The sequence below is a fragment of the Zootoca vivipara genome, chromosome 8 (genome assembly GCF_965207765.1).
Source record: "Zootoca vivipara chromosome 8, rZooViv2.hap1.1, whole genome shotgun sequence".
In the NCBI taxonomy this organism is placed as follows: domain Eukaryota; kingdom Metazoa; phylum Chordata; class Lepidosauria; order Squamata; family Lacertidae; genus Zootoca; species Zootoca vivipara.
The window spans coordinates 29021867-29048497 of NC_142591.1; the positions used below are offsets into that span (position 1 = coordinate 29021867).

Genomic DNA, 26631 nt, shown 5'->3' on the forward strand with positions numbered 1-26631 from the left:
AAGCCATGTGGTGTACTGTGATCAGCTTCCTTTGCTTGTGGATGTGGGGAGAGATTATCCACAAGTGGTCTTGAATAATGGTGTGGCCTTGCAGTGAGAGGAGCGCAAGTGCCTCGTTGAGCCATTACCTAGCAACGTGAGATCAGAACACACTTCTTTACTGGCAAACTATACAGTTACACACATGTGAATTCCCAAGGCTTGCTGTAATGAAATTTTGAGCAGAAGTGGCAACAATATGTGCCTTAACTCTTTCATTGACAGCCATTCTTCACAGTCTTAAATAGCTGCCCAATTGCTTTCCCTTCCTGCTTCTGGCATTCCAGATGCATAATAATTCGTGTAAACATGAACTTGGAGCCCCACCAAAGAAAACACAGCTTGGAGAGTGCGGTGGATTTCTGGACAGAAAACAGCTAGCAAGGAAAGGGTTAAGCACTTTCCAGGGGCTCATCCACAGGTGAGCAGGCATCTTGCTCCAGATCTACTGTTCCCCCATTTGAATTTGATCTTAGAACATTTGTGTTTGTATTTTAGTTTACAAAACTGCTGCTTCCTGCCCGTAGTTGTGGGCATTTCCATGTGGCGGGTCAATTCACGTTGTGCGATTTTGACCCCACCTTCTAATTTGCTATTTCCACTCCCTCTGTTTGAGCACAAACTGAGCTTGTATGAAGGAAGAAGCTGGTGAAACAACCCCACTCCCACCGCAGTAAAACGGGGGTGCGCCGAGCCGCCTGCCCAGCCGATATGGCTCTTGGAGGGTGGAGAAAAGTACCAAGCTGTGCCATGCTGCAGCTGCCTGCTTGGGGGCACCTAGTTCATGCCCCCTCAAAAATTTGCATGGGGACACGGCCCTCCTGGCACCCCCATGCTACACCCCTGATTCAGAGTCCTGATGAGTGTGGACCGGACAAGCACTTGAGAGGGAACACTTCTTCCCTAGTCCGCAGCTGTCCTATTATAAGACCACACAGTCTGCAATGTTGGCAGCACATTGCCAATGTGGTCTCTTCCCTCCTGCCACTCCCTTAGCTTTAATGGTTCTTGTGGGCCAATGGTTCCCGCCGTGAACTCCCATTGGTTGTTGGTTAACAGGACTGAGAAGGATTGTACATCACAATTGGCCTTCGGTGGTCAGGTTTTCCCCCTTCCTCATGTCAGGGGTACGTGATTCGATTTCATTTGTTCATTTTGGTCATAACTGTGGCCAGGGAGAGCATAGGGCAGGATCAATAGATAGCGAGGCAATCCCCATAAGGGGTCTTGGGGTGGCACCTGAATGCTGAGGTTCTAGCTTGGGGGACTGGGGCAGGCTGTTGCATGCTCATGTTGAGCAGCCTGCATGGCATTGATATCAAGAGTCTGCTTCCTGGGAGTAGGTCCAGCAGGCAGGCTGGGCCTGGCATCAGCCAGCAAGACTTTCTGTCCAACAGATCCTTGCTCTGTGCGGTGCCAAACTCTGATATATCTGTAACCAATAAAGTTGCAGTCAGTTTTTACCCACACGCTGGTCTCATGTACGTTTGTTGCGCCTGGTTGCTGACTGAGCCCGTGTGCTTCTGGGACACAATGACGGTTTTTTGCAGTCCGTTGTTTAATCTTTGCTTTGCAATCGCAATTGCAGGTCTTGGAGTAGTGAAGCTCAAAGAGAGCCAATTAAAGAAGTGTTAACTGTTAGTTAAGATACACTTTGTAACTTATGTTTTCTTCACTTTCTTCTTATTTTAGTGCCTGAAACAGTATATGCAGCTGGCTATTCGTGAGGGGTGTGGTTCTCCCATCACTTGTCCAGACATGATGTGCCTCAACCATGGGTCTGTGCAAGAAACTGAGGTATCTCCATTTGTCACTTCTTTTCCTTTCTAATATTATTTGTTCATTTACATAATGAATACATTAGAATGTTTCCTCCCCTTAATTACTCTAATGACTACTTGGCAGGAGGCCCACTTGACAGGAGAAACTAGAAACAAGCAGATGGTTTTCTTCTTGTTTTTCCTTTCCTGGGGAAATGTTTACTTGGCATCCAGGCGGTCTCCAAATTGTCTGCTTAAAAGCCAGAACATCCCCAATCTGAATGTCATCAGCCCTCCTTTAGAAAATGAATGTTGGAATATGTATGGCATTCCAGGTTGTAAAACACAAATCGTAGAGAGTTTTACACATGTCACTTGCTGCTTAAATTGTGAACTGCGGGCAAGTGTGAATAGAAATTAGAAGGTACCAGTAATAGTTTTCAGGAGAGAAGTGACGGTATTTATGTATACATATAGCGGGGTGTGTGTGTGTGTGTGTGTGTGTGTGTGTGTGTGTGTGTGTGTGTGTTTGTGTGTTGGGACACAAGCTACTTATTTTATATTGACAAGATTTCTGAAGAAAGGCTGGACAAACGGCAGGTAAAATTAGAGGTGGAAACTTCAGCATTGACTATTGAACTTATTATGGCCTAAACTTTTGTAGACTAGACTCCATGAACTCTGTTCATGTAATGTCTTAAAGCATTTTTCAGTCTGCTCCTTTACCTGCCCTGCCCTCCCTCTCTGTCCACCCCTTTCTCCATCTGTGCCTCCCACCATGGCACCCCAGAACTTCCTCCTTAATGCTAGAAGGAACACACAAGAGAGGGACCTGCGATTTCCCGCAAGATTCATATGATTTTTAAGTCAGGTATTCAACTTGGATTTCATAATCGGCAAATATGTGTGGGTAAGGCCACTTGGTCTTTTGCTCGGATAACATGAGCCTGGAGTATTCATAAGCTTTCACTTCAATGTTTTGTCAGTCTTGAGTGTGTGTCTTCAAAGTTTGCATGGAAAACACAAAGCAACACTGGAATATGATAGTAGTGTTCATAAAGCTTCTGAAATCTAAAGATCCATTTCAATTAGCTAAGCAAGAGGGCACATGAGGGTATGCATTAATGGGCCATTAGTGTTTTCCTCTGTAGACTGAGGGGCAAAGAATTGAATGAATAAACAACAAAGAATGTATTTAATGGTCCATGAATGATGGAATGTACTAAATTCTGTCCAGGGTGATTATTCATTATATATTTATGATTTTCACTGAGCATATAAGGAATAATAATCTCCTGAACAGAATAGGAGCAAGGACAAGAAGTGATCTTAATTGCATTAAAGTTTTAACAACCTGATGCCTCTCTTGATTAGCATATAGGGCAGCTTCACAGCCCTTCCTACTGCTGCCTATTGCTTTGCCAACAGAGTTCTGATCACATTTCCATGCTAATCTGCCCTTGACTACATTAAAAAACAAACAAACAGACCCATAACCTTAATAGTCTGGGTCAGGCTACCAGGAGCTAGCCAATGATTTTTGGCATATATTGTTCCAGACTGAGTCCTGATATTAACTTTAAAGTGAGATATGTATGTCCTTTTAAGCTGTTTCTATTGTTGGGTTTCTATTGTTGGACAGTGGGTCCGTATAGTTAAAGCTATGGTTTTCCCAGTAGTGATGTATGGAAGTGAGAGCTGGACCATAAAGAAGTCTGATCGCCGAAGAATTGATGCTTTTGAATTATGGTGCTGGAGGAGACTCTTGAGAGTCCCATGGACTGCAAGAAGATCAAACCTATCAATTCTTAAGGAAATCAGCCCTGAGTGCTCACTGGAAGGACAGATCGTGAAGCTGAGGCTCCAATACTTTGGCCACCTCATGAGAAGAGAAGAATCCTTGGAAAAGACCTTGATGTTGGGAAAGATTGAGGGCACTAGGAGAAGGGGACGACAGAGGACGAGATGGTTGGACAGTGTTCTCGAAGCTACGAACATGAATTTGACCAAACTGCGGGAGGCAGTGGAAGACAGGAGTGCCTGGCGTGCTATGGTCCATGGGGTCACGAAGAGTCGGACACGACTAAACGACTAAACAACAACAACAACAACATTGTTGGGCTATTTGCTGGGCTATGGTGAATACAAACTCATAAGTGTACTGAAAATCATTGGAATTTCTGGGCTCATCACCTGTTTTCCCATCATGAATCTGTTACCAGTGGTAAGCACCCACTGTCTGTGCCATAATAGATTGGGAATAAAGAATGGGAGTCCCAAACAAGTCTCACTTAAAAGGGCCAAAGCTTCTATTACATACAAGGACATAGTGATGTTACTAATAGCCCACCTACAGATAGCAGGTACGGTGAGTTAATGCAACCCACATTTTGGGTAACCTAGAGAGGAAGAGTAGCCCAAAATAAGGAATGACTGGAAGGGGGAATTCAAACTACCCATAACCAGCAACCTGGGTGTGTGGCTATTGACCGTTCCTGATTGGCAACTGGCCAATGTGCTCAACTCCTTAAGGCCTCTTAATGGTGAGTTTTGGTGAGCAAACCCTTACCTATCCCCTTAAACCAAGGGTGAGAAACTTGTAGCTTATTCTGATGCTGATGTTGTAACCAGTTCTAATCTAGGAAGATCATGACATTGTATGACTGAGGCTTGATGTGAGGCTGAGAATCTGACAAAAAACCCCCTCTTTGCTGTTGTTTGCCAAGATGATTTCCTGACATTTGCTCTGTCTGAAGATATACCGTTATGAGGCATATTGATTCCTTGCCTGGGAGGAATCTGTAATTGAAATGAAGCTAACCTTATTCATGGCAAACAAGGTTGTCTAGGCAACTTCAGGAGGAGAATGACGGGATGTAGAAAATGTTCTGTACACTGTGCATGTATGGAGGAGATACTTGAAGAATCAAATTAATTTATCTGCTGTTTGTAAAAAGGATCTCATATTCGTGCGTGCGTGCGTGCGTGCGTGCGTGCACACACACACACACACACACACACACACACAATCACCCTGTGTACTGAGGATTTGCTTAGTTTGGTGTGTGTGTGTGTGTGTGTGTGTGTGTGTGTGTGTGTATATATATATATATATATATATATATATATATAAATATATATATATATATATATATAAAAGCATAACTGCATGTCAGTAATGGAAGCATGTTCCCATCCTTTAAAAAATAAAAAAGGAAACATGGGCAGTAACAAGCAAGCAAACCACTCTCTACAGAGTAAAAACGTAATTAAATCTGTCTATCTTTCCCCATTTTTCTATCCTACCTTAACACTGAGTCCTAAAAGTCAGTCCAAGAAGGTGGCCTCATTCAGCATGTTTCAAAAAGATGTTCAGCCTTGGCCACAATTTGCCATAGGAGTGAGTTGCATAGTGATGCGTAGGTGGCATCAAAGAGCCACAAATGGAATCTTTTAAAATAAATTGAAATGGGACACATAGGAGGAGGTGTTCTCTAAGTGCTTGTGTTTCAGAGTGCTGCATTTCACAAATTAAATTTGAAACTATAAAGTTGTGGTACATGCTTTCTTGTCAACACAACGGTCTCTCGCATGGTAGTCTTCCTAAATTCCATTAAATGTTCTGGATTTGTTTGTTTGTTTGTTTTGAACCCTGGCCAAATATGTTTACTTTTGAATATCTAATCATTTCATTTCTCTCCGCATACATTGCGGTTTTTAATAAAAACCCATAAAGTCTTATTCTAAGTAGCAAGGGAGTTCTTTAATGGAACATATGAATATTTAATGATGGATATAATGCGCAGGCTTTTGTTAGAATAGGGGCGGTAATAATGTGACATGCTGTGGAAGCCAAAAGTAGTGGGGATATTGGAGGGAATATAATAAATTAAATCTGTGCTCTTGATTTATAGAAATGTGTTCCCTGAAACCACCTTCGATTATGTGATATGCAACATTATTGGCACTTAAATATCTACAGCAGTAGGTGAATTATCCATAGACATGACAAGCTAAAAAGACTTGAAAAATTATTGTTTTAAACTTGCTGCAATAAAAAATGCATGGTACTATTTTTATCCCAGAACATTTACTAGTTAACATTTACTAGCTTTTGTAAGACAGTTCTGTACACTATTAGATTACACTCAGAAAGCAGGTATCGATAAGCTAACATTTGTGTTAGTAGCTGAATAGGTTAATGGAGCCGGAAGACTCTTTCTGAGCTGCACTGGAGTAACATACGAGAGGCGTTTCTTTGTGGCTGTGTCCCAGGTGTGGAACTGCCAGCTTCTGTATATATTGATAATGTTCCTTTTTGCTTGTGTTCCTGTGCAGCAGAGCTGCTTGCTGGCTTCCCTTCACGTGGGTCACTGTTGCTTATCAAGAGGGAGAAGGGCAAGATGTCTGACAACTCAGCGCAGTGCAAACACACCAGCAGAGCCAATTCATGGCTACTGCCAGTGCATTTGTACTGCACTAAATTTTGCAATGCGGTTCTCCAGCCAAGCAATGCATGCCAAAATGCATGTACTGGGGCAAAGTGTGCATAAAAATCCATAGATTAGCAAAATAACATAAAAATGCATTATATTACAGAAAGTTGCTTTGCAAAACTGTATATATTAGGCAAAATGGCAGACAAATGTATATGTTAGAAGTGATCAGCACCAAAATGCTGATGAATTTTCATTATTTTATTTTTTAAAAATGCAAACGGATGTGGAAAAAGACTAGAAAAAAGGGGAAACTGAAATTGACAGATTCATCCACCCCTACTCCTTTTCTTGTGACTCCTTTTGTGTTTTTGAGATATTAAGTTTATTTTAATAGTTTGGCTTTTCATATGCTATATTTTTCAGCTGCAATGAATGATATGCACTAGTAATTGAACTAGTAGAAAGCCACCCACACCTTTCATTGCTTCTCCTCCCCCAGTTCGTTTATGACAGTTATCATGTTGTATCTGACAAATTAATGAAAGATAGAATGACCTGAGAAAAGAGTGACTGTTCCACCACCATCTTGACTGATGGCTGGTAAATCTGACGATCTAGTAGTTTTTGGTGACTGCTTTCGGTTTATTTCCATCTCCAAGACCTGGCGGCGACATCATTGACATAGGGAACTGGGTGGTTGTGTTTCTGGCACAGAGGGTTATGAGCACCAAACAGGATTGGATCATTGTTGTTTATCCTGCTATTGCCTTACAGCAATCTGTAACCCTTCATTGCAGTGATTTATGATGTGCCAAGATTCTCTGCTTAATTCAGTGTAGTATCTAGCAGTCATGAGCTAATCAATTTCCTAAAAAGAATAACTCAGGTTCATCTTAGAACAAGAGGAGAAAAACTAGGTCTCTTTTGTGCATGCTGTTCTTCTATGGTTGTTCAGCCATAAACCTAGTACCTTAGATATGGGAGAGATCCTACAGATATTCCACAACTATTTATTTATTTATTTATTTATTTATTGAATTTATATCCTTTCCTTCCTCTTGAAGGAGCCTGGGGTGGCAAACTCTTCTTCTTCTTCTTCTTCTTCTTCTTCTTCTTCTTCTTCTTCTTCTTCTTCTTCTTCTTCTTCTTCTTCTTCGAAGGTGTTCTAAAACAGTTGCAGTTAAACACATTATAAAAACATGCTCTCTATTCAATGATCTCAGGATTGCCAGGAACAATGTCCATTCATCAGATGCCTGCGTAAACAGGTCCGGTATGTTTTCATTAATGATGGAGAAAGGCACATTTCACCAGGGAGGGCATTCCACAAATGGTGAACCACCACTAAACAGGCCCTGGCATGAGACAACACCAACCAGATAGCCCCTGAAGGTGGCACCACCAACATGGTCTCACATACCATTTGTAGGGTTGATATTGGATGGTGTTCTTTTAGGTCAATATGTAGAACATGGTTATTCATAGAGAATGCCTGGCATATGTTTCCTTCCTTTTTTTACATCCTCTTTAAATATTTGAAAAGTGCAAATTTCCCTGTAGCCTAATCTGTTGTAATATTTCTTTATTTAAAAAATCATCATTGTAAACCTTTCCTGAATTTCTTATTGTCATCTTTTTGTGAATTGTCTTCTGAAATATCATTCAGCATTTGAAATATGAGCTGGACTGGCTATCTGGAATTAAATACAATGGTACAAGAACTTTCCAAATAATTTAAAAATATTAACACAAACTTATTAAGTAATATAAACACCAACTTTTTCTGCTACAGCATCATATTGTTGGTTCATGTTCAGTTTATTATCCCATGATCTAGTGAGTCATACTGTCTTCATATTATTTATTTTTGTTTTGTTTTGTTTCCTGTTCTCCCTGTAGCCTATTTTTATTGGTATTGGTCCAATATTATCAAAGTTGCTTGTGAATTCAAAGTTTGTGCAATTGAATGAGGTACACTGCAAACCTGAGATTGTCCTGGATGTACTGAGTGGTATGAATCTATATAGTAGTGGCAAGAGACTGTAAACTTGGCAGTAAAATTAAAAGAAAGTGCCTTTTATTTTGAGAAACTTAATTCTAATTTACTCTGTGTCAAATCTGGGTATTTGAGTAAAGGTTTTATCACAATGGGTTGAAAAGTGCTTTCAGTGATGATATGACAACAATTCAAAAAAAAAACAAACAATTCATTGGAAGGTGGGGTTTTTTGTGTGATTTTTGAGCATTTCATTGTATTGCCACTGATGCTAAACATAGTGTGGATGTCCGATTAGCACAGCCCAAAGCAGCCCCAACAAGTTAACACCACTAATTATTCGTTTCAAACTATGCTGGCAGTTGTATGGTGAATTGTACCCCAAATTTCTAAGCTTACTCATATTTGTTTTAGCAGAATAGAATATTGTTTGCAGTTGAGTTCTTGTAAATACTAACCAGCTTTGGTTTTGGCAGATTACTTTTTAACATTTGTGTTCCTCTTAAGTTGCCAAATGATATTGAATTCAAAATTGAAGCCTTGTTGTGATCGCTTTCTCTCTTTCCCCCTCTCTGAACTTATGGACCACAGGAGATATATTGGAAGCAAATGTCAGCAGACATTCTCATTGACTCATTTTCCCCAGCTTATTTATCATCCCTCTCTGTTGCCAGCCATCACTTTGCGTTTATTAAAGCGCGGTTCAATGTTTTTCCCTCCAACGTCCTTCTTCACAGATTCTCTAAGGGCTGAGTTTCGGTTTTAAGTCGATGGAATCCCTTCAGCACATAGTGTTTACATGCCCTCTGTATAGTGCTGTCCGGAAAAACCTATTGAGTCCATTAGTCCAAAAATTCTCTGGACTTCCAGTAGAGACTCATCTCGCCCTATTATTGCAAGATACTGATTCGTTCGTAACCTTGCAAGTGGCAAGATTTGTAACTTCTGTTCTGTCCAATAAGAGGTGAAATGGATTGTTACATGCATCCTGAAAGCTTTTACCATATCGTTTTTCCTAATTTTATATTATCTGTAATTATTATATTTTTAGTTCTATATTTATTTTATTAATTGTAAAGCAAGTATGTCTCGCTGTGCCTATTTTTATGTGTATATGAGCTTAAAGCTAAAATAAATCATTCACTCACTCACTCACTCATTTTTAGGATTAGTTATTGTGTGTCGAGGCTTCCCAGAAAATTACCTTAAATAACTCACAACTGACAACAGAATTATGGTTTGGTTTTTGGCAAATAATTTAGGGCCACAACTTTATTAAATACACAATTTAATCCGAGTGTTGGCTTAGGCTTTTGGTTATTCACTCGTCCTTCCTAAAGAAGGACTATCCCCATCTGTCCATCCAGGACAGGACTCAATCAGCTGTCCCCTTAGGACAGGACTCACCTCATCTGCCCCACGTGGCAGGACTCACATCAGCTGTCACCATTGGACAGGACTCACCTCATCTGCCCACGTGGCAGGACTCACATCAGCTGTCACCATTGGACAGGACTCACCTCATCTGCCCACGTGGCAGGACTCACATCAGCTGTCACCATAGGACAGGACTCACCACTGTCCGCTTGGACAGTTCCTGCTCCGACTTCCGCATGGAAGTCAAGTAAACATACCTGGGAGTGAGGAGGTGGCTGCGCCCAGTCATTCCCTCCTCACCTTCACCAAGAATGTTCCTCAAGGCTCTTGCTCTTAAAATTGGGCCCACCATTCCCGCCAATGGCGGGATGGTAAGGACAAGAGTGTAAGCCCCGAGATTCCTTTAACGGAATACTTCTATATGGAGCAAACGGAGGTGAGGGTAGGCATCCGTGTGCCACCCCCTCTACCAACCGATTAACCAACCAAAAGCCTAACCGCCAACCTAACAAGTTGTGACAATTTGCTAGCGCAGTAGGCGAAAACCAAGAGGCACAGCCAATCAGCCAATTGGAAAAATTCCTACTGACCCCTGAATACAGGCGGCCCCGAAGGCAATAGCAATGTCGTGCTAACCTGCAAGAAAGAAAGGGCGGGTGGGAGGGGTTCAAACGCCAGGCAAAAATGTGACCAGAAAATGGTGGACGCAGCTTTAAGAGGGGCCCCACCAACCAATCAGATCCAAGGAATTTGCATACACACGCCCCCCATTACTCAGCATGAGCTGTGGCCTTACACAAACCAAACCCTAAGCTAAATTTCTTAACAGCCCTACCACAATCCGCTTTATATTATATGATATAAAGCGCTTTGTGTGTCGAGGCTTCCCAGAAAATTACCTTAAATAACTCACAACTGACAACAGAATTATGGTTTGGTTTTTGGCAAATAATTTAGGGCCACAACTTTATTAAATACACAATTTAATCCGAGTGTTGGCTTAGGCTTTTGGTTATTCACTCGTCCTTCCTAAAGAAGGACTATCCCCATCTGTCCATCCAGGACAGGACTCAATCAGCTGTCCCCTTAGGACAGGACTCACCTCATCTGCCCCACGTGGCAGGACTCACATCAGCTGTCACCATTGGACAGGACTCACCTCATCTGCCCACGTGGCAGGACTCACATCAGCTGTCACCATTGGACAGGACTCACCTCATCTGCCCACGTGGCAGGACTCACATCAGCTGTCACCATAGGACAGGACTCACCACTGTCCGCTTGGACAGTTCCTGCTCCGACTTCCGCATGGAAGTCAAGTAAACATACCTGGGAGTGAGGAGGTGGCTGCGCCCAGTCATTCCCTCCTCACCTTCACCAAGAATGTTCCTCAAGGCTCTTGCTCTTAAAATTGGGCCCACCATTCCCGCCAATGGCGGGATGGTAAGGACAAGAGTGTAAGCCCCGAGATTCCTTTAACGGAATACTTCTATATGGAGCAAACGGAGGTGAGGGTAGGCATCCGTGTGCCACCCCCTCTACCAACCGATTAACCAACCAAAAGCCTAACCGCCAATCAAGCCAGCCCTGGCTTGCCGCCAACACTCAGAGACCTAACCAACTTTTTAAACCCTCAGACACATCACGCAGCCAAATGTCATACCCATCAGGGGATAAGTGAACCCCATCATCCCGATATAAAAGCGGGGCTCTAACATTAATTGCGGGATGACGAATCAAACTCCCCCCGATTTCGTACACCCGTTTGGATGCTGCGCTGTTAACCCTCTTCCTAGCTCATTCCCCAGCCAGAGGAGGAATATCACCCCGCCATTGCATCCTCTGCAACATTTGGGACCAAAAAAACGACGGTATCAGGGAACCAAGTCCTTATCTCCAACAAATCTCGTAGGATAGCCAGGCGAAGAGATAACGGGTCCACAGCGGGGATGTCATTTTCTCCCAGCTGGATCACCAGGGCGGACGGGCACCCGAGCAAGAGGGCTTTGCGCCGCAGCAAAGGGAGAAGCTCCCCCCAGCGCATGCCCCTCTTGCCCATCCAGGTCACTTGGATGTTGGATGGAAGGCCAAGTCGAGGACCCAATGGCGTTTGGCCAGCGCGAAGGCCTGCCCAATGGACTATGGAATGTCCCACCATCCATATGTGCACGTCCGCGAGCCCTGGGAAAACATTGGAAAACAAACGACAAAGTTAGGAGCGCTTCCGAACATAAGATCTATACGCTGCAGATTTCCACCTGCCCAAATCCTTAATAGCATCAACCGAAAGACCCCAGTGGGCCGCCGTAGTGGCGGCCCCAATGCGAAAGGAATGAGGAGCGTAATTAGCGGCCACGCAACCGCATGCCGCTATCACCTTCCTCATAACTCTAGTAAATTGCAGCCTAGTCATCGGGTTACCATCCTGATGCACAAACAAGGGGCCCTCCCCAGCTGGCCTTTCCGCCAAGAATTTGGCTACGTCCTTAACCGGGCAGGGGCCCGTCTGCCCCGTAGCAGGCAGTCGCATTACTGCTCCTTTACCAGCCTGGTCGGTCTTGGAACTCCGAATCGTGATTAACAATTCCGTTGGTGACAGACGTATGTCCTGGAGTAGCAAACCCCCTGGCACCCCCTGACGCATCTGACCCCCTACAATTTCACCAATTCTCAAAGCGCCAAAAAAGGCCACTGAGAAGGCGGCCGAAAACAAACGGGCCTCATATTTAGACCAACACACCACCCTAAGCTTCAATCTCATTTTAGTGAGAAGATCAAAAGAAATCGGGTTCCTGGTAGGGGAACGGGGAGGACAAAGCCTACCCCATCCCTCCATGGCCTTACGCACCACAAATTTGGCGCAAGGGTCCCTATTAAAAAACAATTTCGAGAAAAATGAAATGGCCGCAGACTGGAGCTTTATGGTCCTGGCAGCCCTTCCCAGGTGAAACAGGTGTGCCAAATATTGAAGCACCTGGGAAGAAGAGGGGCGGGCCGCTCCCTCCACCGCGAGCGACTGACTGCGAAAAGTTAAAAAGTCAGTCCAAGCTTTTTGATAAGCCCGCAGGGTAGAGGGGGAAACAGAAGCAGCTACTCCCTGCAAGACTAGCAGCTGCCAAGGTTCCAAAGACGATCCGGGAAAATCTCCGGCTGATGTTGTGCGTCTGGAACCAGGGACCTGAAGCGCTCCATCTGAAATCGTGACAAAGCGTCAGCTATATCGTTGGCCACGCCCGGGACAAAACGCGCAGAGAAAATAATGTTAAAACGCAGGCACTGCAGCACGAATGCCCGCAGCAGAGCCGATACCCGAGTTGACTTAGAAGATTGTTTCGCAAGGACAGTCACCACAGCCTGGTTATCTGACCAAAAGCATACGCGGCGGTCCTTGAAGTCGTCAACCCAAATATGGACTGCAACTGCTATAGGAAAGAACTCAAGAAAAGTTAAATCCCGCGTGATTTCAGTGTCCCGCCAAGCAGGGGGCCATCTTTGTGCGCACCACCTGCCATTCCAAAACAAACCAAATCCCAGGGAACCCGCCGCATCGGAGTGCACTTGGAAATCGTTGTGCAGGTTTAAAACATCCTGCCACAAGGATACCCCATTGTATTCCTCCAGGAATACCAGCCACATCCTCATGTCAGCCTTCTCACCCTGCGATAAGCGCTCGAAGGCCGCACAGGCTACGGAGCAGCCCATTGGCATGGCCTTATCAAAATAATAGGCGCCTTCAAACTGAAAGCCCAGCAACCAAAAATCATGCGGATGAATTGGTAATAATCGGAAAGCCGATTCGATATCACATTTTGCCAACAAGGCCCCCGGCCCAAACTTTCTGATCATTTTAATTGCCTGGTCGAGAGAAGCGTATTTGACCGTACAAAGCTCCGGAGGGATCACGTCGTTCACGGACGTGTCCCTAGGGTGAGACAAATTATGAATGAGCCGAAACTCACCCGGAGCCTTCTTGGGGACGATTCCCAAGGGAGAGAGGTGCAGATTGGGAAAAGGCGGAGACGCAAAAGGACCAGCCATGCGCTGGAGGGCTATTTCTTTATTAACCTTCCGCCTTGCGACCTCGTGCATCTCTCTCACCGACTTCTGGTTCCTAGGATTCCTAGCCAGGGGAACCGAAGCTATCGGAATCCGGAACCCGAAGGAGAAACCATCCCGAAGATATGCAGCCGCCTCAATATTGGGATAGGAGGCTAACCAATGTTTAAGGGCCGGTAACTTAATGGGAGAAAAAGCTAACTGAAGCAATTCACTTTGATGTGGAAGCTGCGGGGGGAGCGGGGAGGGCAGGGGCGGAACCCCTTGGCGCCTGCCTGAATCCTCCCCGACCCCCACGAAAGGGCCGCCGGCCCGCATAGCAGTTAACAGCCGGGTGGCTACCGCCACACCGGTCACAAGTGTGCGCATAAATACACCGCGGGCGCTGACACAGTCCTTTATTGAAATCCCAGCAGCGCAATTTAGGTGCCGCCTTAAAAGGCTGGGTCTTAGCCCTTTGCTGCTCGGCGGGTTTCCGTGAAACCGACGGAGCCACATACGTGGTCCAAAGGTCCAAGTCTTTCCTGTCAAAGCGGGCGGTGTCAATTTTTGACGCCCGCCTGCGAAATCTTTCATCATAAGCAATTGCGGCCGCTTCCCCTGCCATGTTATATGCTGACCTTACGATGGACTGGTACACGATAAGGTGTAGAGCCCTGCGGGGATATGCCGCTACTACTACCCCGGAAAAAACTTGATAACAATCGAGCCAACGCTCGAAAGTCCGCTCCACCTTTCTCCCCCTGCCTTTCTTCTTAGTACCAACGAGGGCGTTTTCTTGCTCAGGGACCACCTCCTCTGGTGGAGCTAAATCAAAAATGTCTACATATTTACCATCCAATATCCTAGACCTCAATTTAGAGGACAAGTGACTGCCCGGAATAATATCCCTAGTACTGTTGGTGGAAACCGTGGTTTCCGGGACCAACTCTCCGTCGAGACATTCTTGAACAGCTCCATAACGAGCACGATGCGAATTCGCTCGACGAGCCCAGGCCCAACGAGGAAGGCCAGAATCCACTTCCCCGTAAGCCCAGTACAACCCCATAGAGTGATCAGAACCCTCGGAGCTAGAGGACGAACCTGAGGTGGTCGAAGCCGAGGTATCGTCCTTGCGCCTCTTTGCCCGCCTCCTGGAACGACTTTTGTGACGACGTTTTCCGCCACTCGACGCTCTAGCCGGCACTGGGAGGGCTTCCTCGCCGGATGCCGACGAAAGCCCCTCGCGCCGCGAGGCGACGGCAAGAGTCTGGGATGGAGCAACGGGCGAAACAACAACATTAGAGGAGGCCCCCGTCCGCCCCCCCTGCCCTTGCCCACTTACTCTGCCCTTAGCCTGCCTCGCCCTCCTGGTGCGCCGAGGCTGCTTCCCCTCACTTCGTCGTTTGACGGGAGGGGGCGCCGGCACCACCATAGGAGTGGAAGAGGCATTCGGCATCAGAACACCAGAAGGCCCCACGAAGTCGTCATCCGACGAGTCAACTGGCCCAGACGTGGTGGTCTCAGGCAGTCCCAGAATGGTCGCCATGGGGGACAGAGGCTGCGACGCCGCCACCGTAGCTTGCCCAGGGTCCAGGGATACACCTGCAGAGGTAGAGGGGGCAGAAAGAGGGTCTGGGCCTTGCCGGTCTGGAGGCATGGCCGTAGTCGCCGCCTCCCGCCCTGCTTCCAGAGGTAAACCAGCAGAGGTCGAGGCGGCAGGATGAGAGGCCGGGTTCTGTAATAAGGCATCAAGCCCAGATCCAAGCTGGGCCAGGGCCTGTGGGTCACCAGCAATGCTAGCGATGAATGCTTCCACGCGACCCGCTGCCTGCGAGGCTGGCGAACGCAGCTTCTGCGAAGCGCCCTTAATGACCCTCTTAGATTTCCCTGAAGTGGATGGGTGGGCCGCCATCCTGAACTATTAACTACTTGGAATAACAAGCAAACACACGTGGAATCACACAGGGGTGCGTATTACCACTTTAACCACTAGGCGGCGTCACCCCACCCCTCAAATATTGGAGCCTTCCCAACCAATCTGCAAAACTAACTGCAAAATATTTGGGGACACCCAGGCCTCTGAAAGGCCCCAGGGAAATCAGTTAGACTTGTATTGCAGGCTGGTGTAGGCCGGACCCCGGCACACGCCCCGGCCCCCCCCCTAAAAGGGAGGGAGAGGGAAATGCGCAGGCCAAAGCCAAACTCCCACCCACGCAACCAAATAGAATCCTTAACCAGAATACGTGAAAACTAAATTAACGTGAATTAAAATTAAATTGAATTAAACAATGGACATCAATTAAGCCAATTAAACAATGCAAGAAACCCAAAACGCAGGCCAAGCAATGTATTCCCTATCTATTGGGAAGGAACAGTATCAAAACTAACAAGGTGCGATAACCCCCTTGAGGCCAGCCGATGGCATAGAGAACCTAAAGTAGGCTGCAGTACTCAGGCCTCCAATTAAAGGCAAGGAGTAAAAGTTTTTTCCTTTCACTTAACCAAAGCAAGCCCACGCAGGTCAAAGCCAATTATAATCCAATTGAATCAATTAAGATCCTAAATAAAAGGATATAAATTAAATCAAGTAATTAAAGGAAACCAATAAGTTAAAATGACCCAATAAGCTAGTCAGGCAACACAATAAAGTCAAAGCCTGTTCAAGGGACTTCAATATAGGCTGAGGGAAAAGGCAATTAAATTTGTAGGTGTAGTAACAACGCCCAGAAACTGGCTGCAAGCACTCAAGCCTCGAAATAAACTGCAGCCAGGAAAAAATTTTTCCTCAGCTAAAACAGATGCAAACAGAAAACAAACGCTATACAGGACACAAAAACTAGAGGCCCCCCAGGTGAATCAAGTGAGGGGACCCCCTCCCAAGGTCCTAAAGACCCAGCAACCCCCCTCAAACCGCTCCCCCCAATGCACAAGCAGCAGCTCTCTGCTTAATAGCAAAGGGGGTTGCAAGCATTAAAATGGCGGACGCAACGTGCAAACCAGGCACAATAACGGCCTGGCGCCCTCCCAATGATGCACCCCCACCCCGCAGGCACCCCAGGGGGGGCGGCAAACGCCACAGCCCCCAATAAGCCAAATTAGAGGCCCCCAGCAGAGCGCAAGCAGCCTCAATGCTCCTCAGCCGGCAACAGCCCTATTAACCACCCACGTGGCTCCAGCCCAGCCCAGCCCAGCCCCAGCAGGAAAACGGCCAGGCAAGGAGCCAGGAGCCAAGGCTCCCTCAGGGTACCAAGGCCCCCTTGCCCACCAAGAGCCACAGCAGGCTAGCCAAGGCAAGCGGGGGGGGGGAATTTAAAGAATTTAAAGGAATCTAAAGGGGGGTGCGCCCTTTAAATAAAGTGGGATGCCTGTGCGGGGGGGGGGGACTCCCAACGCCCCCAGCCGAGGCCGAGCCGTAGGGGAAGGGAGTGGGGAGGGAGGGGAGGGGGAGAATCAAAACGGAGCTAAATAAGGCAGTAAATGAAAGCTAAAAATCAAAAGCAAGCAATAAGCTGAATAAATCAGCAAATTAAATAAGCCAGATACAACCAGACTCCAGGAATCCAGGAACGCTCTCTTGCCAGACAGGAACCGATAGAAACACACAGTTCAAACGCCAGGCAAAAATGTGACCAGAAAATGGTGGACGCAGCTTTAAGAGGGGCCCCACCAACCAATCAGATCCAAGGAATTTGCATACACACGCCCCCCATTACTCAGCATGAGCTGTGGCCTTACACAAACCAAACCCTAAGCTAAATTTCTTAACAGCCCTACCACAATCCGCTTTATATTATATGATATAAAGCGCTATCTCCCACCTTCCATCTTAACATCTTGTCTTCTTTCTTTCTTTCAGATCTCCAGGTTGGTGCCTGCTGATCAATTTCAGTTATACCAGCGATTGAAATTTGAAAGAGGTGTGTGGCTTTTACATTGATTTAGGGGGGTGAATACCAGATATACATGTACAGTATAATTAAACCCACAAAACAGTTTGAATAATAGGTTGAAAGACTTATTAGACTAAACAAATGCCTTTTTTTAAAAAAAAGGAAGTGCAGGAATATGAGGAAAGCCAATGCTTCTGCATTGAAAAAGAAAGCAATAAAATACCTGGTCAATGTTATCAATTATGATGCCCTCATACTTTTATCACAGATAAGGCTCACAGCCCATTGGCTGCATCTAAGCCCCCCTCAAGTTTTTTTTGTGACTGGCCAAGAACTCCCCTCCTCCAATTTGCCTTTAAGAAAAGTGAATCCTCCGCTGTGATTATGCCCCCCTCATGTTTCTTCTGTATAAAAAAACATACTGTACACCCTTTTGATTATTTTATATAAAAAACTTGCTGCTCCTATAGGCCTGCTGCTATGATACAAAAATATTTTTTGTGTCTTCCCGTTCTCTCAAACCCCCCGCTTTGTAAAAAAACTTTAAGAATATTTTCATTTTAAAAACTGGCTGTGATGCTGAAAGGTTTTATATGCCCCCACCAAAGCTTCCAGAATTTGACATTTTGTTGAAAAATTCTGGTTTATAAAGAGGTTTGTCAGATACCATTGACCACAGTACAGTGAATTGGTTTCTGAAGCCAGCAACAACGGAGGCTGAATGTGAATCAACAAATTGTAAACGAAGTACATAAATAAAAATGTTGTGTTTTTGGATTTCTAATAAACATTTTTAGAAGTGCATTTGGATCCTCTGAGAACCTGGTGTCCTTCTGGTGACTGTCAGTCCGTGTGCCAAATTGAACCAAGTGAATCCGGACTACCCGTGCCTGTAAAATGTCAGGCTTGCTACTTGACGTTCTGTTCATCATGCAAAGAGCCTTGGCATTTGGAGAGGCTATGCCTGGAAAACCATCTTATTGTGGCACCAAGTGAGCAAGGGTAAGAGAAGGATTTGCTGAGGTGCTGCATATCTTCCATCTCATAATCACAATAATTTCAGCTTTCCTTTAGTCGAAATTTGTAGATGTAGAATTAATTCATTGCCCGTTGTCAGGGGTGGGGAAGCATTTTCAATAGATTGCCAGAACATACCTGCACCGTGCTTTGAAAGCACTCTTACGCCACTTTAAACAGTCATGGTTTTTCCGCCAAAGAACCCTGGGAACTGTAATTTACCCTTCAAAGAGCTACAGTTCCTAGCACGCTTAACAAACTACCGTTCCCAAGATTCTTTGGGGGAAGCAGTGATAAGAGTGCTTTAAATGTTTTGTGTGGCTGTGACCCAGGTGCAGTGTCTTAGTTACAGTGCTAGCTGTCCCCCAAAGTGTACTGATGTCTGATGCCATGGTGATGTTGCACATGGGTTAAGGATGCTCTATGTGCTACTTGCTTAGGCGCCACAACCTGAACGACAGTGAAATAAGCATGGAACTCGATTACTGTCCTTTGTTGAACTACCATCTTTCACAGGGTTTCCCCCCTCTACTTTTCTAGAGTGCTTATCAAAACCACCCCGGAAGCTCCAATTAAGCAGTGCCCGGTTTGCCGGATCCATATTGAGAGGAATGAAGGCTGTGCTCAAATGATGTGTAAGAACTGCAAGCACACGTTCTGCTGGTACTGTCTGCAAAATCTGGATGTAAGTGACCTATGCCAAGGGCTTTGGGGTGGGAGTTGTCCAGGTTTTTGCCCTCTAGTTCCTTTAAAATGGCTTGTAACTAGGGGAGGGAAACACCTTATTGGCAACTAAGAATTTTAGAAGAGCACTGCTATATCAGATCAGAGATTCACCCAGTCCTGATTCTCAGGTTGCCCAGTTAGATGCATATGCAAATCCTACAGATGGGGCTTGAAGGCCATAGCCTTCCCCTTCTCTTGCTCCCCCTGCAATTTGGTTTTACTCTGTCCTCCATCTTTGAGTAAATCTCTCTCTAACTGAGGTTAGATTCACTTGTTATGCTAGTGTGGCAATCGCAGCTACCACCAGAAATTCTACCTGTTTAAGTTGTTGGGTGATGAGCTGTCATTGGCCATTATCTTATTGAGCCACAGGCTATCCTCTGTCACATAGTAGCTGTCACTTAATGGCATGGATGTAGCAACCGAGTAATTTCGTTGCTCCCGCAAGGGGACAATGACAATAAAGATATCTTAATCTTAATCTTAATCTTAACTTAAACAGAATGGGACACTCATCAGGGAGTGTCTCTTAATGGCATCAAAGGGGTACTGTGCTTTGCCTATAGTAGCAATAAATAGATACTGCATGATATGTTTTGGAAGAAACTGTCAATTGAAAAAGTTGCTGATTTAGTGGGGAGTCTCCATTCATCACTTAATCTGTGCCTGATAGTTCCTGTTTGGCTACTGCCCCCCCCAAACTATAAAAATTGGGTTCAAATGTTGCCATTCTCTTTCCAGACACTTATCCTGAAAATACCTGATTTTGTAATCATTCACCAATAACTTTATTTCTCTCTCTCTCTCTGGAGAGTAATGTTACTGGCCTTCACATTAAGTGGGTTTGCAAATGCTGACGACTCCTTTCACTGGTTGACATGTGACTGGTCCACTCACATGTCTCCCTTTCTGTCAAGCATACATTTTGTAGAAGAGCAAGAGGTGTCAAATTTTCTGTGGCAATCGCACTTGAGAAATTCCCATTTGCAGCAGTGTACTGCTGGAAGAAAAGTCTTGGCAGGCCAGAAATACCCACCAGACTTTGCACTGCTGCATTGCCACCTGGGCACCTATTTCAAGGCAGGCCCAATGTATTCGTGCAAACTACTTGTTGTTGTTGTTGTTGTTTAGTCGTTTAGTCGTGTCCGACTCTTCGTGACCCCATGGACCATAGCATGCCAGGCACTCCTGTCTTGCACTGCCTCCCACAGTTTGGTCAAACTCATGTTCGTAGCTTCGAGAACACTGTCCAACCATCTCGTCCTCTGTCGTCCTCTTCTCCTAGTGCCCTCAATCTTTCCCAACATCAGGGTCTTTTCCAAGGATTCTTCTCTTCTCATGAGGGGGCCAAAGTATTGGAGCCTCAGCTTCACGATCTGTCCTTCTAGTGAGCACTCAGGGCTGATTTCCTTAAGAATGGATAGGTTTGATCTTCTTACAGTCCATGGGACTCTCAAGAGTCTCCTCCAGCACCATAATTCAAAAGCATCAATTCTTCGGCGATCAGCCTTCTTTATGGTCCAGCTCTCACTTCCATACATCACTACTGGGAAAACCATAGCTTTAACTATATGGACCTTTGTAGGCAAGGTGATGTCTCTGCTTTTTAAGATGCTGTCTAGGTTTGTCATTGCTTTTCTCCCAAGAAGCAGGCGTCTTTTAATTTCGTGACTGCTGTCACATCTGCAGTGATCAAGGAGCCCAAGAAAGTAAAATCTCTCACTGCCTCCATTTCTTCCCCTTCTATTTGCCAGGAGGTGATGGGACCAGTGGCCATGATCTTGGTTTTGTTGATGTTGAGCTTCAGACCATATTTTGCGCTGTCCTCTTTCACCCTCATTAAAAGGTTCTTTAATTCCTCCTCACTTTCTGCCATCAAGGTTGTATCATCTGCATATCTGAGGTTGTTGATATTTCTACTACTAAACTACTAAACACACTCTTTTCTTTCTGCTTTCAGAACGATATCTTCCTAAGGCATTATGACAAAGGCCCTTGCCGAAACAAACTGGGTCATTCCCGTGCCTCAGTTATGTGGAACAGAACGCAGGTAATGCGGATGACCCAAGCTTGAGACTATATCAGGATGAGATATGTTTTCCATCTGCTCACACACAGCTTTCCTGTTCCTTATCACATTTCTCCTTCTGCTTTTTTCAGGTTGTTGGGATCCTTGTGGGCCTGGGTATCATAGCCCTGGTAACATCCCCCTTGCTGCTCCTAGCCTCGCCATGCATCATCTGTTGTGTCTGCAAATCGTGCCGCAGTAAGAAAAAGAAACATGACCCGCCAACAACCTAAAGTTTTCACCCTATTGGCTGTGAAGACCAGCATCTTGTATGTGATGGAGAAGACATGAAGGCTGACCTCTGGTGCCAATGCTTTCCCAACCAATTCTCCTTCTCTTTGCCAACTTCTGCAAAAAGTGCCTACAGTTTCACGGGACGCAGTGTTGTTTGCAAGTTGCCGTTCCACAGTGGGATAGGTGTCTGTTGTGGTGTTTTCAGTTCAGCTCTGGCTATTTTCTTTTTCTTTTTCTAAGGAAAAGAGGCAGGGGTTCTAAACATAGTTTCAAAGGTTCTTCAAAACAACCCACCTCTGCTTGCTTCTATAGTATTTTCCAGAGTCTGGATATGTGGCCATTTTTGAGCAACTTTAATTTTGCAACTCATGGAGCAGTCCTGCAGTTAAGTGAGGGAACACAGGTGAACAATGCAATCCAAGAGATCTTTGGATATTATTGAGTTTTCACTTTCCAGGGGCAGATTTCAGTGTTACTAAAAATATATCCTGTAAAAAAATTATATACCTTAAAAGGGGAAGGTAGTGGAAATGAAGTATAACTGAAATGGGATATTGTTAATATACATTTGCTAAACGCCCAATCAAAACTGGACCAACAAGAAGTTGTATCAGCCTTGGTACAGCATCAGAAACAGCTGTTGCAGGTACATAGCAGTGGCACAATATGCCAAGTAAATCGCTCCAGCTGAGCCACTGATTAGGATTGGGTGTGAATTATTGTCAAGCGTTTTGCAAAACATATGTTGCACTGGTGTGAGAAGTGGCAAGTGTAGGGGAGATTCATGGTATGGAACAGGATCCAGTTGGCCTGGTATAATAACAATAACCCCCCTCCCCACACTCTGCCCCAAGCATTGTATTGCAGTGGCACTAGAGTGCTGTGTATCCTTTGGCTTCACTTCTGGCAACTTGTGGTGCACTTGCCAAAAAGGTTGGTCATCACTGATGCAAACTATAATTTCAGGTGAAAATTAGAGGGTTACATGTACACTTAAACACACGCACAAATATACACAGCACCAGCAATTTGTTCAGGTGTATTACACTACACTGGGCAAATACTGCCTCATTACATTATTTCACTGAGTTAGTGAGGAGTTGTAAAAACAGTATCGAGACCTTGAGCAAGTCCTATATAAAAACTTAGCTAATGGCTGCAAACTTTAAGATGAACAGGCCTACTTCCCCCAATAATGAATTCTAGTCTTCTATAAGACAAGCCCATAGCTAGATTGTGACTGAAGGAGCTGCATAGTCTGGAAAACAATGGATGAGGTCAAAATAGTGGGATGGTGGGATAACCATTTTATCTAGTGCTGGATTACAAGGCAGTGTAAGAGGAATTGTGGTGGAAAATGGTATTGCATAACAAACATATAGCATCTCTTTCTTGAAATATTATGCTTATGTACACCACAGTCTTTAGCTTTGGGCTGACTATCTGGTTGTGGCCTCATGTTGTTCTGTATTGACTCCTTTAGAGGTAGAGTACAAATGTAAATAAACATGATTCTTCAAGGCAAGGTGTGTATGTCTCATGGTATATACCGTGTGTGCACATTACATTCACACACAAAACAAATATGCATTTGAGCGTGTACTATAGTATAGCCTTTCCCAACTTGGGTTGTTGGACTCCAACTCCCAGTCAGCAAATCCAGTGGTCAGGGATAATGAGATTTGTAGTTCAGCAACATCTGGGGACCGAAGGTTGGGAAAGCCTGCTATAGTACATAGTATTTCAGCTAGGCAAATTCACTCCACAACAATCTGAGGTTGTTGGACTGTCTAGTTTTGAAAGGTGATTGCCATCTTGGCAAGGAATTCCTTAGACTGCTGCTGCAGTCTTCTTTAATCAGAAATATCTGGTTTAAAGGACAATGGACAGACATGTAGTCAAGTTTATTTTTATCTTGCCATTTTTAAAAGAAGTAAGCTTTCAGGAGGCTTTAACTAAGTAAGCTGAATTTGAGTACCATTAAATAAAGTTTAATGACTTCTGTTCCGTTGATTTCTGTGGAGCCTAAGTTCAACTAACGTCATATGGCTACAGCTGTATGAGCTTGAGCAGAGAAACAGAAAAGAGGAAGGGCAGATAAATACTGAAGCAAAAAAGCAGAGAAACAGATTTAATTTAAGGAAGCATAGTTCACATGAAAAACTACAGTGGAACCTCGGTTTATGAACACCTTGGTTTATGAATTTTCGGTTTATGAACGCCGTGGACCCATCTGGAACGGATTAATTCACTTTCCATTACTTTTAATGGGAAAGTTTGCTTCAGTTTATGAACGCTTCAGTTTATGAACAGACTTCCGGAACCAATTACACCCATGTTTCAGTTTATGAACGCTTCGGTTTAAGTACTTCGCGGACCCGTCTGGAACGGATTAATCCACTTTCCATTACTTTCAATGGAAAAGTTTGCTTCAGTTTATGAACGGTTACTCCGCGGACCGTCTGGAACGGATTAATCCACTTTCCATTACTTTCAATGGGAAAGTTCGCTTCAGTTTATGAACGCTTCAGTTTATGAACAGACTTCCGGAACCAATTGTGTTCATAAACCGAGGTACCACTCTATTGGAAATCAAGCCTGGATATAAATGTTTTTATATATAAAGAACAAAACAAAAACCTCTTATCTAAGAGTTTCAACTTGGAGAAACAGCCAGGACACCTAAATTAGGCGCTACAAAATGGACAACAATGATGGGTGTTTCCTTTTTAGATCTGAAAATTGTAGTCCAAAGTGAAAATTGTAGTCCAAAGTGGATAGTAAAATAGCCTCATTAGAGTCAATAATAGGGGTTGGGGTGTCCTAAACTGCCAGCTGAGCCTGTTTAGCTTTGCAGGCAACTACCGTATGTCCTAATACTATACAGCCTTGTATGCCGGCTGGGACTGATGGGAGTTGTCCAAACCCCCTGAAGGGCACCAGGTTGGTGAAGGCTTCTTTAACACCAGCCCAGGCTGTCACTCAATTAAAAAAAACAACCTTGGTTGTATCATTTTCAGTTGACCCAAATCTGCATACATTAGTACTGGGGGGGGGGGAGTCTTATTTGGGGGTCTGGGTGGAGGAGAAGGAACAATGACAAGCATTATTTAGTTCTTCTGCAACCAGGGTTTTAAACAAACTGCTCATATTCACATAAAGCAAGATTGTGGTTGATGTGGATTTTCATCTTGGAAGAGAGAGTGTGTGTGTTAGGGAGAAAACGAATGCCTACTTGCCTTCTGTTTCCCTTTCTGGCTGGTTCAATTCTTAACATACTTTTTACTCCCTGCTGCTCCCTTTGAATACTGGGTGTGAGCTCCTCAGGGTGAATGGCAGGATAAATATGTTTATTTAGAAAATCTACCACCCTAATTGCTCAGGGGCACCTTCTTAATCAAACTGATTAGTCAGCTAAACGTTGTAGCTTTCTTTGACCTAACAACCCTCCTTACTTTCACTAGCAAATGGAAGGGAATTATGTATGTCTATGAAGCTCCTTTTTATCTTAGTCTCCCTTTCATGATGGTAAGCCATGCGTGATGACAACGCTGAATTCCGTCCATGTCCTTGCCAATAAGAATTTCATATTGTATGTTAATTGTATGAAATCCACACCCCCCCTTTCTGCCAAGGTTGTGTTACTTAAGGTTTGCTGTTTTGTTGTATAAACATTTGCTGTATCAGACTAGAAACCAAATCCTTAATGGACAGTCAATCAGTGGTGGAGCTTCAAAATGATGTTGATGTAGGGCTTCAACTATGCAGGTAGTCAAGGTATTGGATTGTCTACTGGTACTTTTTAGTTCTTGGTCTTAATTCATTTCCCATGAATATATTTTCTTCACCACTTTCCTAATAGGGTGAAGGGTCAAGGCTGTGATCTTTGTAAGATTTAGTAGAAACTCTTTTCTGTATGTGTTCCAAAGAAAGCAGATGTGTATGAAGAAATTTTAAGTGCTCTTGTAAGTTTTATTTAATGAACCAACATTTGGAAATGTACTTTGCTCTGTGTGTATTCATGCAATATATATTTTCAGCCTCTGAGATTTCCTTCTCTTCCCCCGGCTTTCCCTCCTAACATTATAATATGCAACATGTGCAAAATTAAAAATTCAGCAAAAGCAGTTTGTCTCTGTTTGTCTTCAGCAAGTTGCTTTTAAAACAGATTGTGGACGTTTAGTAAAGCTTTGTTATCAACAGAGGACAATTCAAAGCCATGTGTCACATTTTTAAGGATCATTGGGGGGCAGGGGGGCGGCGGAAAAGGCAGCGGAAAGTCTGCATTCAGTTTGGATTCTTAGTGGACTTAAATAAAATGATGCTGCTATCATTTTTTTGTACAATGCTTCATATTACAGGGGTCCCCCAAACTAAGGCCCGGGGGCCGGATGCGGCCCAATCGCCTTCTAAATCCGGCCCGCGGATGGTCCAGGAATCAGCATGTTTTTATATGAGTAGAATGTGTCCTTTTATTTAAAATGCATCTCTGGGTTATTTGTGGGGCCCGGCTGGTGTTTTTACATGAGTAGAATGTGTGCTTTTATTTAAAATGCATCTTGGGTTATTTGTGGGGCATAGGAATTTGTTCATATTTTTTTCCAAAATATAGTCCGCCCCCCCCCCACATGGTCTGAGGGACAGTGGACCAGCCCCCTGCTGAAAAAGTTTGCTGACCCCTGCTTCATAACATCATTTATAAACTCTCATGGAGCCATTCATGACTCTCCACAGCAACAGCAGACTATAACTAGCACCCTGCAGAAACAGGTAGGTGTTTACCTGGTGCTGAGATGCCAAAGCATCAGCACCTATCATGCTTCCAGTGGAAGGTGTTCCATAATTGAGGTGCCACCACAGAGAAGATCCTGCCTTGTGTTGTTACATGACACATCTCCCCCAATGGTGGGACCAGAAGGAGGGCCTCACCCCTGGATCTAAGAATCTAGGCAAGCTGATAACAGAGAGGAGTGGTTCCTCAGATTCTTGAGTCTTGAGTTGTTTGAGGCCTTATATAGGTCAACCCCAACACCTTTAATTCAGCCTG

The 26631-nt window shown here is 44.6% G+C and overlaps 2 protein-coding genes across 3 annotated transcripts in view; one reads left to right on the top strand and one right to left on the bottom strand.

The window, feature by feature from the left end:
• RNF144B (ring finger protein 144B) overlaps nucleotides 1-25711 on the top strand; it is a 56802-nt gene extending 31091 nt beyond the window's left edge. For both annotated transcript variants that reach the window (XM_035125027.3, XM_060277946.2), the window contains exons 3-8: nucleotides 1732-1836; nucleotides 17506-17566; nucleotides 18337-18541; nucleotides 19097-19241; nucleotides 21243-21332; nucleotides 21443-25711. In XM_035125027.3, the coding sequence (XP_034980918.1) occupies nucleotides 1732-1836; nucleotides 17506-17566; nucleotides 18337-18541; nucleotides 19097-19241; nucleotides 21243-21332; nucleotides 21443-21583 (747 nt within the window). In that variant the 3' untranslated portion in view covers nucleotides 21584-25711. The remainder of the gene's footprint in view (nucleotides 1-1731; nucleotides 1837-17505; nucleotides 17567-18336; nucleotides 18542-19096; nucleotides 19242-21242; nucleotides 21333-21442) is intronic.
• LOC132592000 (uncharacterized) lies at nucleotides 11419-15698 on the bottom strand. The gene is made up of 2 exons (XM_060273629.2): nucleotides 14751-15698; nucleotides 11419-11792 (listed from the first exon to the last, which is right to left on the bottom strand). The coding sequence occupies exons 1-2, from the start codon at nucleotides 15559-15561 to the stop codon at nucleotides 11434-11436; spliced, it is 1170 nt and encodes a 389-aa protein (XP_060129612.2). The 5' UTR covers nucleotides 15562-15698; the 3' UTR covers nucleotides 11419-11433.
• Nucleotides 25712-26631: the final 920 nt, after the last annotated feature.